General features: G+C 43.5%; 1 protein-coding gene across 1 annotated transcript in view; it reads left to right on the top strand.

The window, feature by feature from the left end:
- The window catches only part of TBX18 (T-box transcription factor 18), a 111,513-nt gene that overhangs the window by 21,378 nt on the left and 76,682 nt on the right, over positions 1 to 13,453 (top strand). The window contains exons 3-4 of the mRNA XM_078648159.1: positions 1,592 to 1,693; positions 8,593 to 8,764. Coding sequence (XP_078504285.1) covers positions 1,592 to 1,693; positions 8,593 to 8,764 — 274 coding nt within the window. The remainder of the gene's footprint in view (positions 1 to 1,591; positions 1,694 to 8,592; positions 8,765 to 13,453) is intronic.

The following is a 13,453-nucleotide window of genomic DNA, read 5'->3' as shown; positions in this document are numbered from 1 at the left end:
TCTAAATATAAACCTGGCACGCCGAGATATCGACTGCTAACAATGATGGCACACACGCTCTGGCACAGCCCCCTCCAGGGATCCTCACGCTGTTCACAGGCTGCAGAGGGCTCCAGGTCTTAGTAATGCCCGCACATGGCATACGCGCGTTCGCTGGCGGTATAGTTTAATAAAAGGTGCAGCCACCGCAGGGTGACGAGGTCACTCACAAGGAAGGGGGCGCTTAATATGCCTCCGATGCAGCTGCAGCAGCCGAGGGAGGCGGGAGGGTGGTTTCATCTATGTCTAAGGTCCCCATATAATATTAACGGGTTACTTTTAAATGTATGCACACATGTGGATTGATATTTTGGAAGAGTCCACCTCTCGGTCCGTCTCTCGGTGTATGGAAGTTGCGCGTTTGGCAACCAGCTTTCGGTGGTGTATGTCAGGCTCTCATTGCCCACCAGTGCCTTGTGTGTTTAGTGCGCTCTGCTCGTTGTATAGGGTGTTAAGGCCAAGGCTCTCTGTCGTTTGCTTGCTCCATGGAATCAATTACATCTGCTGTGTTCGGTGCTCTCAGCTCTCTGCAGACAGCTCTCTCTCTCTCTGAGTGTTTCGTTTCCTCGGGTATTTAATGCTCTCTGTTGCCATCTCCCTGTAGTGTGTTTGCCTGGGATCTTCCTTACTCTTGCGGTCTCTGCCCCTGTCTCGGTGTGGTATATTTGGTGCACTTAGCACTTGCTGGTGTGGTGAGTGAAGTATGTATCCAGATTTACGGCATCTTATGTTTGATCTCTGCTGTGTTGTTGGCTCTGGAGTGTGTTTGGTATTCTCTGTGGCCGCAGTTCTTTTGTGTGTTTGGGGCGGGCGCTCTGCGGCCTCCTCTCTGACTTGTATTTACTGGAACACACTCTGAGGTGTGTTTACTTCTTATTGTGGCTACCGTCCCGAGGTGTTCTTCAGAGCTCTGGGGTGCATTTGGTGATCTCTGGATCCGTAGTTTGGTTTCTTTACGTCATCTCAGCTACCCTCTCCACTGGGCACGCCCTCTCTCGCTGCTCTGGCCTAGCCTCTGCCCATGGCCTTGAGATTAACAGCTCACCCCCACAGCTCTTAAAACCTTACTAATTCACAATCGGTCTGCTGCCACAACTCATACCAGCATCCTCCAACAACTCTTTGTAATTATAAAAGGCTAGTTCGCAACTTTGGACCTTCACTAACGACAATAAAGTAATAACCGCATGCATCGTCATTTTGGACTTATGTTTTACTGTGGAACACTTTATACAACGACTCTTTTTAACGACTTTCACATATTTTGTAGTTTTGAACCTTCCGTAAGAACCTATGTTTTGCTGCAAAGCGCTGTAGCACCTTTCGGTAATGTGTGCGCTATATAAAAGGCATACATAAATAAATACAGTCCATATTCTGAGGTGTGTTTAAAGCTCTCTGTGGACAGCACTCTGACGCATGTTCAGTGATTACTCAGGGTAGCTCACTGAGGCGTGTTTGCTGCTCTTTACAGCCATAGCTCTGATGTGCGCAGTCCCCTCTCCCTTCCCTGCTCAGCAGTTTGCTAATAAAGCTATTTCTCTGTTTCTAGACGGATGTTTCCGGCCATGAGAGTGAAGATTTCCGGTTTGGATCCACACCAACAATACTACATAGCGATGGACATTGTGCCCGTGGACAATAAGAGATACAGGTGAGAGAGGGCGGGCCCTAGCCCTTCCTTCTATCCCATTGAAATGTTCGCGCACTATATAACCTTTTGTATCAGGCGGAGGCAAATATGTGGTGCACCGGGTCACAGGTTAGTCTTATAAAGTCGCCAGCCTTGAACATCACTTGCATTGCTTTTCAAACAGCTTGACTGACATTAAGGTGTATATATATATATATATATATATATATATATATAATTATTTTTTTCTAATATAAGGCGAACTCGACCGGAAGGTATTGTGTCACTTTACATGCACTCCAGTTACACAAGGTCACGTTTTTATCTTTTTTTAGGCACGGTGATTACGTGATGTGCCCAGAATCACAGGATATTGAGCCGACTCGGAGACTCGAACCCTATATCTTTATTATTCTATATATCTGTAAAATAATAAATGAGCTGCACGTGGGCCCCTTACAGCTTGTGTTGCCCGGTAGGGCGCCTCTGGTTTCCATGTGGTCTCCAACGTCTGTGTGTCTGTTGTCTTTGACTGGCCTAGTTCGGTCTCTTTCGGTCTCTTTCCTTTACCAGCCTCAGATTGCACGCATCCCAGGGACCATCTCATCAGTCTGAGACCGTTTTCTTTTTTCCCCCCTAAATTACCGCGTAACACTAGAGTGTGATTTTTGTTACATAAAAATGGGGTATAAATAATGCTTATTTTTGACCGTGTGTCCTGCTTGAGCTGATCTCACATTTTTTCAATTATATTTAGGTTTGGACGTGTACATTCTTCACACCCCTCTGCCTACTGACACAAAAACGTCAGTGAGGCAGAGGCCGGTTGTAGATGGTCAGACGCTGTTCTCAGCAGCTAGCACAGGTCTTAGATACATTCACACACCTCATGTTTTTTGCATATATTTGTACTGACTTTATTTGTAACATCGATGACCGCGTCATGTGCAGGTATTATCTCTGTTTCATGCGCGGATTTATGGGGCATTTTTATTCACCATCTTGTGCATTTTCAAAACGTAATTGTGGAATGAATTATGCACTCCTCGCGTCATAAAGTGCAACTCCGGTGTTACTTTGTGGGGTCATTTTGCACACCTGAACGCACATCTTTAGAGATTATAAACTCTAAACTGTGACAAAGGAGGCCCACGCGCAGAGTGAACATTTCTACTCACACGTCATCTATGCAGCCAATCCGATGCTAGTTACGGGCCATCCTTATGTATAGATTCAGTCACATTTTATGGCGCGCTAAATGTTAAAAAAACACCCTGCTTTTAGGTGATTTCAATGAAATGAGATCATGGTTGCGACGATGAACTATTTCTACTACCTACTGAAAGATACAAAAAATAGCATCATGGGTTTCGGAGTTCGAGTGATGCTTAGAACATCGCACAATCTATTTTTTAATGACATAAGTAATTAGAAAAATATCATTTAAAGCCATGCCTTTCACCCTGAGCTTTTGCTCTGGCGCAGGTCCGTTGTGATGTGCTAATAAGATTTTGACCCCTTTGTTTCTCTTTTATTATCTACGCCGAGACTACTTGACATCAATTAAACTCGTACAACGGTGAATGCATGCATATATGTATGAATGCATGTGAGTATGTATGAATGGATGTATGTATGTATGGATGCATGTATGGATGTATTTATGCATGCATGTATGCATGTGTATGTGAGGGTGGGAGAGATTCTGTGTGCATGTGAGTGTGCGCCTGTGTATATTGTGCTTGCGTGTGTTTCAGTATATGCGTCCCTGCGAGTTCGCGCGGGTCAGTCTGTTTTCGGCTGTGTGTGGATGGATAGGTAGCTGTGTTTCTGTTTATTGCATGTAAAACATACATTTGCGTAGGAACGATTAAGAAACACAAAGCCGTACACAGAAGGCAAGCTGGGTGATAGGAAGTTATAACGCTGCAGTCAGCCTGTTGGGTAGCGCTGCGCTCAGTGCGGGTGGGTGGCACAGCCGAGTGCAGAGCTGTCGGTATGGTGGGGCAGTAGGATGCACACGTGTAGCAGTAGGAGACGAGTGGCCAGGCAGCAAAGGGCGCCCTGTGTGACCTGAGCTCAGGGCGAGGGCAGCAGTCGCCCATTTGGTGCTGAAAGACAAACGGCCGGAGCCCGCCTGTGCAGGCTGGGATGAGCATCAGCGATGGTCGCACACGAAGCCGCGGCCCCTAGGAGTCCGGGGGTGTGCTGAGAGAGGGCAGTGTTTACTCTGCGCACAGCACCAGGGGAGGTCAGACGGCCGAGCCGTCCGCCGAAGAAGAAACACACAGCTGCAGACTCTGGGCTTGAAAACGTAGGACCGCAGCACACGCTGATGTGTAAGGCCTTCGGGCGTGGGTGCCTGCCTCGCAATTGTTCATTTCCCACGGTAGGGTGAAACTTGGGATCTGCAAATCACAGTAAATCTCAAAGGCGAGGGTGTCTAGGTGCATGGCATGGATATAACGTGCATTTATACGTTAGGCATCTTGGCGCTGAATAACATGATCATTGTTACCTAACTGAATGGTACTCATTTTATGGACCTCAGCTGGATGAAAGGCTGAGGGGACCCCCGGGATTTCAACCTGCGACCATGAGGTCGAACATAGGACCCTACAGTGGACGCATTAGTCCCCTTAGCCACCAGACCCGGCTGTAGAACTAGGTCAACAGAGAGAACGATTCCTGCCCTTTTCACGCACACAAGGGATTGGCAAAATAGGTGGAATCTCCCATAGTTAGTTGCAAATGAGAACAGGAGTGGGCCCAGCTTCCAGAAAAGAAGGTTTGGTGCCGATGGCAAACACACACATATCCCCTTCAGACCCTCAAGTTAAACGCAGTGCCTAGGGTGTACATGGAGCTTTCGCGAAACTTGGCACTTAGATTGAAAAAGCAAGGTCCAGGCACCAGAGAAAGCATCAACCTGTTTACCACTCGGCGAACAAAGGGACTGAATCCCCCCGTTTAACTTTAGTGCAAATGGTGCAGCGAAAGGAACAGCGAAAGAAGACCTCGGGATACAATTATTTATTGGCTGATAGCACCGCAATGTCTTTATGCGATTTGTTTTTTATTTGGAGGATAAACCCATAAAAACCTCAAAGCCCTTTCCTCGACATTACCTCCTTATGCATTAGATTTTGTGATCTTCAGCTCCAGCTGCATCCGCATATATATCACAAAGCACTGCCATATGGACAGAGCTCATTGCACTAGGGTCGAGTCGCAATGTATTGGAGTTTTTAAAATATTTTTTCTACTGCTAGGCTACCAGTGGCGTAACGTAACTTGAGGGGGTCCCTGCAAAGTACATGGGCCCTCCCTCCTTCCCCTGGGCCCACCACCTATCACCTTTACCGAGCACAACCGTACACCCCCCCTCTCCCGCACCGAGGGGGGGGGGGGCGCGGGGACTTTGTTTACACCACTGAAGGCTACCCTATAAACCGAGACCCACCACGTATTTTTTTAAGCATATGCCAATCCCTAGGATTGTTTATTCTCGTACGTCAACAATAATGCTGCCTAATATTGTATTCTTTGTAAGATAGACATGTTAAAGTCAATAGGTATGACATCCAAAACAACTGTATAGCAAACATATTTCGTTTAATTTACTAACAGCAACACACGTGAATTAACATAATAAAGTAAGGATACGATATGGTCAACTTGTGTGACTGTAAAAGAAACACTTTTGGCAAAAACAGTCTGTGCACTAGATGTAACAGTGCAATGAATTGAACATTTGATTAATGGATTTGCATTTAGAGTCATTCTGATAACAATATTTTCTTTCACAGTTCAAGATGCCAGTTATATCAATAAAAATGCCAGTTTATATAAACACTTTAAGAAACCTTCCACACAACACAGCATTTGCTATCCAGTACATTAAGGTGACCAACTCACAAAGTAATCGTCTAAATGTGATTAAATATATTTTAGAAATACCATCCCCGAAATAGAAGGCACGTTGTTTAAAGAGAAAAAATAATTGCAGTTTTTATAGAGGAAAGTTTGAATACCTAATTCAATATTTTAATCGACCAGAATTGTTTTTCTGTGAGAGGCGTGAGAGGTTAAAGGCAATTATAACTGTCACACACTCTAGGTGCTCTAGGTTCGACAATTCAGCAGGAGTAAAACTGAGTATATTATACAATTTTGTGTGTACTTTGGCACCGGCATTATCATTTAGTAGACTGTAAACTGTTAACACGGATGAATGTAATAAACTGCTTACTGAAACTAAAACGCCTTGGCTATAAATCTCGACAGCCAAACACAAATTACTTCTCTGCTTTATGGGGTATGAATACCAAAGCAGCGGGAGCTGGAAGAAGCACCAAATTAAAATGTCACTCCTCTTTTTTTCAAAAGAGAAGGTAAAGGTGTGACTTTATATATAGTGAGCCCCCTGTGCATATTCCTCAGCCACAAGATTCAGAAAGAGGAACAGGGTGCATGTAAGTATGCTTTCTGTATGGTTTGTCTGGGGCCTAAACTTGTGAATAGTAACACAAAAAAATGAAATGGAGAAGATACTATTCAGAAAACTACCAAATAAATCGTAAAAAGACTTACCAAAACTTGCTGAACCAGTAAAGCCTTGGTTAAGGGAAAAGTGTGCAATACAATAAGGTATTGATGTTGTGCTACTTGTACACATAAATTCATTGGTGTATAAAGTTAGTAGTTCATGTTAGATGGACACACATGCAGTCAGTGAAGGCTAAAGAATACCCAGAGTTTTTTAAGTAGATTGTTTTTTCACAACAACCACCACTTACATGCAATTAACCCACACCACTACATGTTTAGATTAAATCCCTAGCTTTGCTGTGGTCTTCAGCTTTTCAGTACCAAGTCCCATTTGAGTAAAATGCACTTGTGATTCAGTTCAAGGCTTGGTGTGTATTTTGTGGACTACTATGGGGATACGATGGGAGAGAAGATACTCCAAGAATTGTTAACAACACTGTTGCTCAATCGTACTTTCTCGCACATCAAATATACATTTAAAGTGTACATTTCTGGGGTAATAGGACTACCCCCATCACCCCAATTACCCCAAGCAGAAGGCTCCAGTAGCCCGTTGTGGGATCCTAGGGCATGCCTAGGGACCTTCTGCTTGCTTTTTCTTTAAGGTGGCTGCTCTGTTGCATGTAGAAGCTTGCACTAGGAGTGCTCTGCTGTTGGTTTCTCTAGGGTGAATCTTGGATGGAATGCCCATGTTAGAGAATCCTACTGCTATTTGTTTCACGAGGGCCCCTTGTGTTGCTGTATCTCTCCTGTGTGTGAGAGAAGCACCCACTTATTACATCATTTCCTATATGTTGTCTGAGAGGAAAGTCTAAATTGCTGTTAGCAATCTGTGTTGCTAGGTTTTACTGCTGCTTCTTCATTTGTATCAGTTCTGTGTGTGAAGGAAGCCTGCAAGGAAATGTATTTTGTGTAAGCAAACCTCGCACTGCTTTAGCTGGTGCTATACGCTTTCTCTGTTTGTGACTTTTCACTGTTTCTTCCTGCAGAGATATACCATGTGGGGGGGGTTAGAGGGGGGTTCTTTGCTTCTGTCATACTTTACGTTTTCTCTGTGAGTGAAGCAAGTTTTAGAGTTGTAGCCCCCAATGTACCTATTCAATGTGTGGTTAAAGGTCACATTACTGCGACCAGTGTTGTGCCTGCTCTATGAGTGAATATTACCCTCACACAGTCATGTGCCAGTTTTGAACTGTTTTTGAGAAATGCCTACTTTGTTTGTGCTGTTGCCAGGTCTACGAGTGAGAGAGAGTCTTACCTGTGTCCCAGCCCCTTTAATCTACCTGCTAATTGTGAGTGGAGCTTGTACTGATGTTACACCAGGTGTGCCAATTCTGCGGACAAGGTCTCTCATTTAGCTGCTGTTTGCGTTTACATTACGCATCTGCTGCCTATTTCACACATGTTCTCTGCAAGTGAGTGAAGCCTGCTGTGCTGCTCCCTGTGCAGTGCCCACTCAGTTTGAAAATGATTCGCTCACTTCGCATCTCCTGGCACCCTCTGTCTGTCCCAGCCCCTGCTTATCATTCCTGACAGTGGCCTACTCCCTGCCATCAGCCCCTCTCTCAACACTGCTCACCATATGGCACTGCTGAAAGGCCTATATTGTTGAGACCGTCACCCTGATACATGACTGGCCCTTCCCCAGCACTCCCGGACTAGTATTTCCTGTAGTGCTCTCTTCTCCTGAGGTGCTGCATTTAAACTGCCTCTGAGAAGAAGTTAAATTAAGCCTGCACAGGCACAAGACCCACGTTTTAAAGACTACTGGTGATAATATTTTTGTGCATAAACTTGGGAACAGGGTGTAAACGTTTCAGGGCTCCAATTGTGACAATTCGAGATTTGACCTTTGGGTCCACCTTAGTGTTGGACCCAAAGCTCAGCATCAAGCACACCACTTTAGCAGCCCACACATAGGACAGCAGAGGAAAGCAGTCCGAGACTTACTCGGAGGTGATGTCTTCTAGAAACTAACTCAAACCTCAGCAAAGAGTACAATAACATTACATACATAGCTAAATGGAATACACACTTTACAATGGGAATACACACAATGAAGCACTACCTAGACCTCTCATGTCCTTCCTGAGCTAATAATCTGCATGGTAAAGAGTAACAGCGTTTACAAAATGCAGCCCTTCCTGTTTACAGTTTCGACACAAGGATTTCCTAGACTACAGACGTATTGCATTTGTCACAGGGCTTTAGCTCCATTTTAATATTCTTCGCACTTTCTAAATTGAATGAAGCTTGAAGAATTTGTGTGGCACATTTACATCACCGTTTCTCACACACCTAATAAAAATCTCACAAGGGAAAATGTTTGGTGCCTCTGTTAATAAGCTATATTTTATTTTTTTACCCAGGTATGTGTATCACAGCTCCAAGTGGATGGTGGCTGGAAATGCTGATTCGCCGGTTCCTCCCCGCGTTTACATTCATCCGGACTCTCCAGCTTCTGGGGAGACCTGGATGAGGCAAGTGATCAGCTTTGACAAGCTCAAGCTCACCAACAATGAACTGGATGACCAGGGCCATGTAAGTAGCGTATGACAATGACTAACCAAATCTACTGTCAACAGGTAACTGCATTTACTATCACCAAGAGCTGGGATTTACTGAATATCCCAAATCAATAAGTATCTGATTCTTCAGGTACTGAAACCCCAAATATACTGATTACTCAAAGAAACGGAGTAGCAAAATCTACTGCCACTGAATACCCAAGTTTTCTGTGTGGGGAAATGTGCAGGCGTCCCAGGGCAATCAAGGGTACTGGAGCTCAAATTGTGACAATGAGATCCTTTTATTTTGATTCTTCTGGGTTTTAAACTACTGTTGGGCCAAAATCTGAAAACCAAGTACATCTCTTTAGCATTTGGTCCCTCAGGAGCTGGGCAGAGTGATCCAATACTTTCTTAGGGAAGTGGTGTAAGTTAGATACTCAGAACAGAGTCAAGCGAATAACAAGTAATCATTGCCCAGCCAGCACTTTGAATGAAAAAGTAAAGTACCTTAAATACATCGCTCAGTTAAATGTTACTAAAGAAATGCAAGGACTAAAAGAGTACACACTATTATCACTGCGGAACTGTGGGTGGTGGGGAGTCCAGCAATCCTAACTACAGGTTTCTTCTGGGTTCATACAAGTGGTATGAGACGATCTGCATTATGATCTATATTAAGTCGCTGAAGGGCCTGGGAGGTGCAATCTCCAATCTCTACCCCCAAGTCAGTATGTCCTATGATAATAATACTGGCAAGACACAGATTTCTCTATACTATAGGTGTAGATGCTGCACCATCTGTTAATATTAATGTGCCCCCTGCAATTTTAATCTTAATGCATACCTCAAAGTTTTAGAGTAACTGTATTTGATCGCTACACCAAGCCATTGAGTATCTAAAGCTATCTACCATCTTCAAACATTAGAGCATCAAAATAGACAGTACCTCCACCGTCTAGTCATATCTACTAAAGAAAACAAATTCAATCAATATGCAAATTTACTAAACACTCACCCTCATTTAAATGAGAACAAGTACAAGAAATACTGAGTACTCAAAAATGTATGCACTTCTTATTCTGAGTTCCCCAATGCATAGTGTACTCAGCTGCACTGAGTACTCTAACCATTCAGTGCCTAAGGTTACCTATTACAGAGTAACAACCCACTATCAAAATATAACAAAACAAAGCAATCATATGTATTGAATACCTCAAGTCACTAAGTAAAAGAATCTATTAAGTACACTGTAAGAAATAGGATTATTATTTGGGTGGGTGACTACCCACCTCAAAAAATAATAACAACTCATGTCAGGGTGAACCCTCAAAGTCACTAAATTAACCTGAGCTCAAGGCCCTAGTAGCTATGGCACAGAGCAGACAGGCTTAATTTAAGGTAATGTGTACATTATAAATGCATTATTATCAAAAGTAAGGAAGTAGGAATGCAAAATAATAAACATCCCAAACCGAATTAGAAAACTAGAGTAAAATGTTAACAAAGGGATACCAAAATGATAAAAATCCAATTAAAGGAATCAGAAATACATTAAAAAAAGTTTTAAAAAGGAATAGCGCCAAGATGCACAAAGTGCATATGAAAGTAAATGGTCGTGTTAGAGTGGGACCCAGGTGCAATTTGATGCTTGTCACAATGGAGTGTGGTTCGAATACACCAACCAGGTTCATAATGGTCAAAGATTTTACCTTCTGACTTTAGTCCTTCAAGTCTCAATCCACCAACTTAGTATACTTCTAAAGCTCTCCAGGACCACAGGGATGACATGTAGAGACTCCTAGGGTGTCCAGCAGAGGCCAACTAAAGGTTCCAGTTCAGGTCCTGTTGCCACTGATCAGCTTGGTAGCCCCAGGGAAGGCCTTTTGTAACTAGCTGTAACTCTATAGCTTGAATAGGAGGTCACTCTTATGACTCTTGGAGCCCACTTCTTTGTCCTGGGTTCAAGAGAGTGCAGATTCAGTCCATTAGGGATCTTCTCAGGTTTCAGACAGCAGGCTCAGTCCTCTTTTGATTTTCTATAGGTGCAGGTGTGTTCTGAAGTAGTTGCTTGGAGATGCTATATTTATCCCTGGCACAAGCCGGTGGGTTGGAATGACTCCTAGGCATGCCTTAAGCAATGAGGTAAAGGCCTGAGGCCAACCCTACCCCCTTTCAGCCGCTCTAAACCTGGGCTATGAGGGCTGTGTACTATTATAATCCTAATGACCTCCTACATCTAACACTAGAATTCCGTTTGGGGCAGTCACTGTACCCATTATTAACCCAGAAAGCCATTATTAACCCACACAAAAGTCAGGTAGAACAAAGCAGGGTTTTCCAGCAACCAGACAGCGGATAGAAAATAATTGTTTTGGCACCAGGTTTCCCTTCAAGTGCGTCCACAATGTTTATTTGTAAAAACCCAAAATGTCAGTGACGCAGAATTTGAAATTTCAGAAGGACATGGCACAGTAGTGCAATAGGAGACACAATCTGGTTGGAGCCTGCCTTGCAGGAGTAACAAAGGATGGAGCCCATCCAGGCATCAAATAACTTTTGCCTGTGACACAGGAGGTCTCTTTTGAAGTTAATCCAGTTCCTGGGCCTAACCCCGCTGGTCATCCTGTCAAGGGAACAACACACCTCCCAACACCCAGGTCTTTGTTCTCTGCTCTGGGGGAAGTTTTCATAACTTTCCAATGTTAATTACTGGCTGGCAGAAGTGAGAGAGCACAGGTAAATGTAGCCTTCAGGAACTTCAGGCAAGGAAAATGTAACATTCTAAAAGTACGTTTCCTTAATATTTACTAAAAATCAGACTTCACCATTGAAATGGATTTTTAATAACTATTTAAAATACTTGTTTGTTTTTCTAGCTATTGCCATTACTGAGATACAGTATTAGGATTTAAATCTGTACTCTGTTTTTCTACATAGAACAGCTAGACCTGCCACAGTGAAAAATAGCATTTAGGTGCTATTCATTGCAAGAACATGTTAATATAACATTTTTACTTGTCTTACTTTTAAATACGATGCACCCTGACTTGTGGACTTTAAGACCTACATAGTATGTGTGCCACATGTCACACAAGCCTGTACTTGGGGTGCTAGAGGGTGTCAAAGTGACACCCCCTGCACCCTTGCAGGATTCGGTATTTACCGATTCTGCAAATACAGAATTGGTATTTCCCATTGATTCCTATGGGCTTTGAAGCCCATAGGAATCAATGGGAAATACACAGGTGTATACACAGGAAATGCACAGGTGTGCATGCACAGGTGTGCATGCACAGATGCGCATGCACACCTGAATTCGGTATTTTACCACACAATAGGATTGTGTGGTAAAATACCGACTCTTAAGGGCCTGTGGCACTGTAAACTGTGCCACCTACATTGGGAATTACAGAATCGGTATATTTACCGATTCGGTAATTTACCGAATCGGTAATTTTACCGAATCGGTAAATATACCGATTCTGTAATTTTCAGCCCCCTACATCTGAAAACCCTAATACCGGCCGGAAACGGCCAAAATCGGCCGTTTCCGACCGGTATTAGGGCTCCTACATCTGGCCCTTTGTCTTGTTTTTCCCACTATTCAGAAGAGGTTGTGCTGCTGTAGATGGGTGTTTTTGAGGGAGCACAAGTGGGCCTCCAAGTGTCACTAATCTATTACTGTCTGTCTCGGCCCGCAGAAACCAGATAATGAATACTTCCCAGCGAGGAGAGATCACACTGCCTGTGACTCTCTATATGCTCCGACCAGAGTCAGACCAGGACTTTAATTAGGCCCAGGCAACAAAATAAAAGTGCCCCTCTAAATGGCCAGACCCATGCTTGCACATTGTGACAGGTTTCAGGCAAGTCATACAAGTGTTTTGCAAGGAGTTGAAGACTTAATGAATTTAAGCCATGCTATGTTTGTTTTAATAACAGGCAAATCAACAATGAAAACCGGCACAGCAGACAACAAAAGAGGGCCACAAACAGACAAAAACCAGCACACACACTGACCTGGCAGACCAGGCCTTTGGGCACTGCCTAATTGGCCTATACCATATAGGCCAGTCCCACCTTGGCTCAGACACACCTTTCAATTGCTTCTGCAGCCCATGACCCTCCTTCCCAGCTTGGCCAAAGAACACACAGCTCAAGTGGTGAAGCGCTGACTTGGCAAGTTAACAAAATAGATAAGAAAAGCATTCTTTTACATTAATCCTATGAAATCTTCGATTGATCAATACAATCACACAACGTTGTCTTAGTTGGTGCAGTGGTGGATAGTGACTTCTGTATTCTACTGCTCCAATGTCCCATATGCGACTGAAAGCACTATAATATGCACATTGCAGGTCTGAAGCAGGAAAATAAATTGGAGCCTTGCAAGTTCTGACACAGAGTAGTGTATGGTTGAGAGGGACGAGTGTCGAGGCCATTTTGACATCTTTATTGCTTGATTTTGCTCGCGAGAAAGTATCACCCATAGTCGTTGAATGTCACTCATAATTAGGGCACCCGGTTTTATGGTATTTATTTTTTGAACGTTTCCGTCTGTATTTATCCATATTTATATTTTGGCCATCTTATTGGTAATTATCCATATTTATTTTTTGTTTTGTGAACAGATGAGGGGATAACTTGTATATTTCCACATTTATTTCACAGATAAACATGCACACATATGTTGATGCCTGTCAGGTTTTAGCACATTGCA

Source organism: Lissotriton helveticus, chromosome 6, assembly GCF_964261635.1.
Source record: "Lissotriton helveticus chromosome 6, aLisHel1.1, whole genome shotgun sequence".
Lineage (NCBI taxonomy): Eukaryota > Metazoa > Chordata > Amphibia > Caudata > Salamandridae > Lissotriton > Lissotriton helveticus.
Note: the sequence above shows the minus strand (reverse complement) of the source record. Positions and strands in the feature narration are given on the sequence as shown.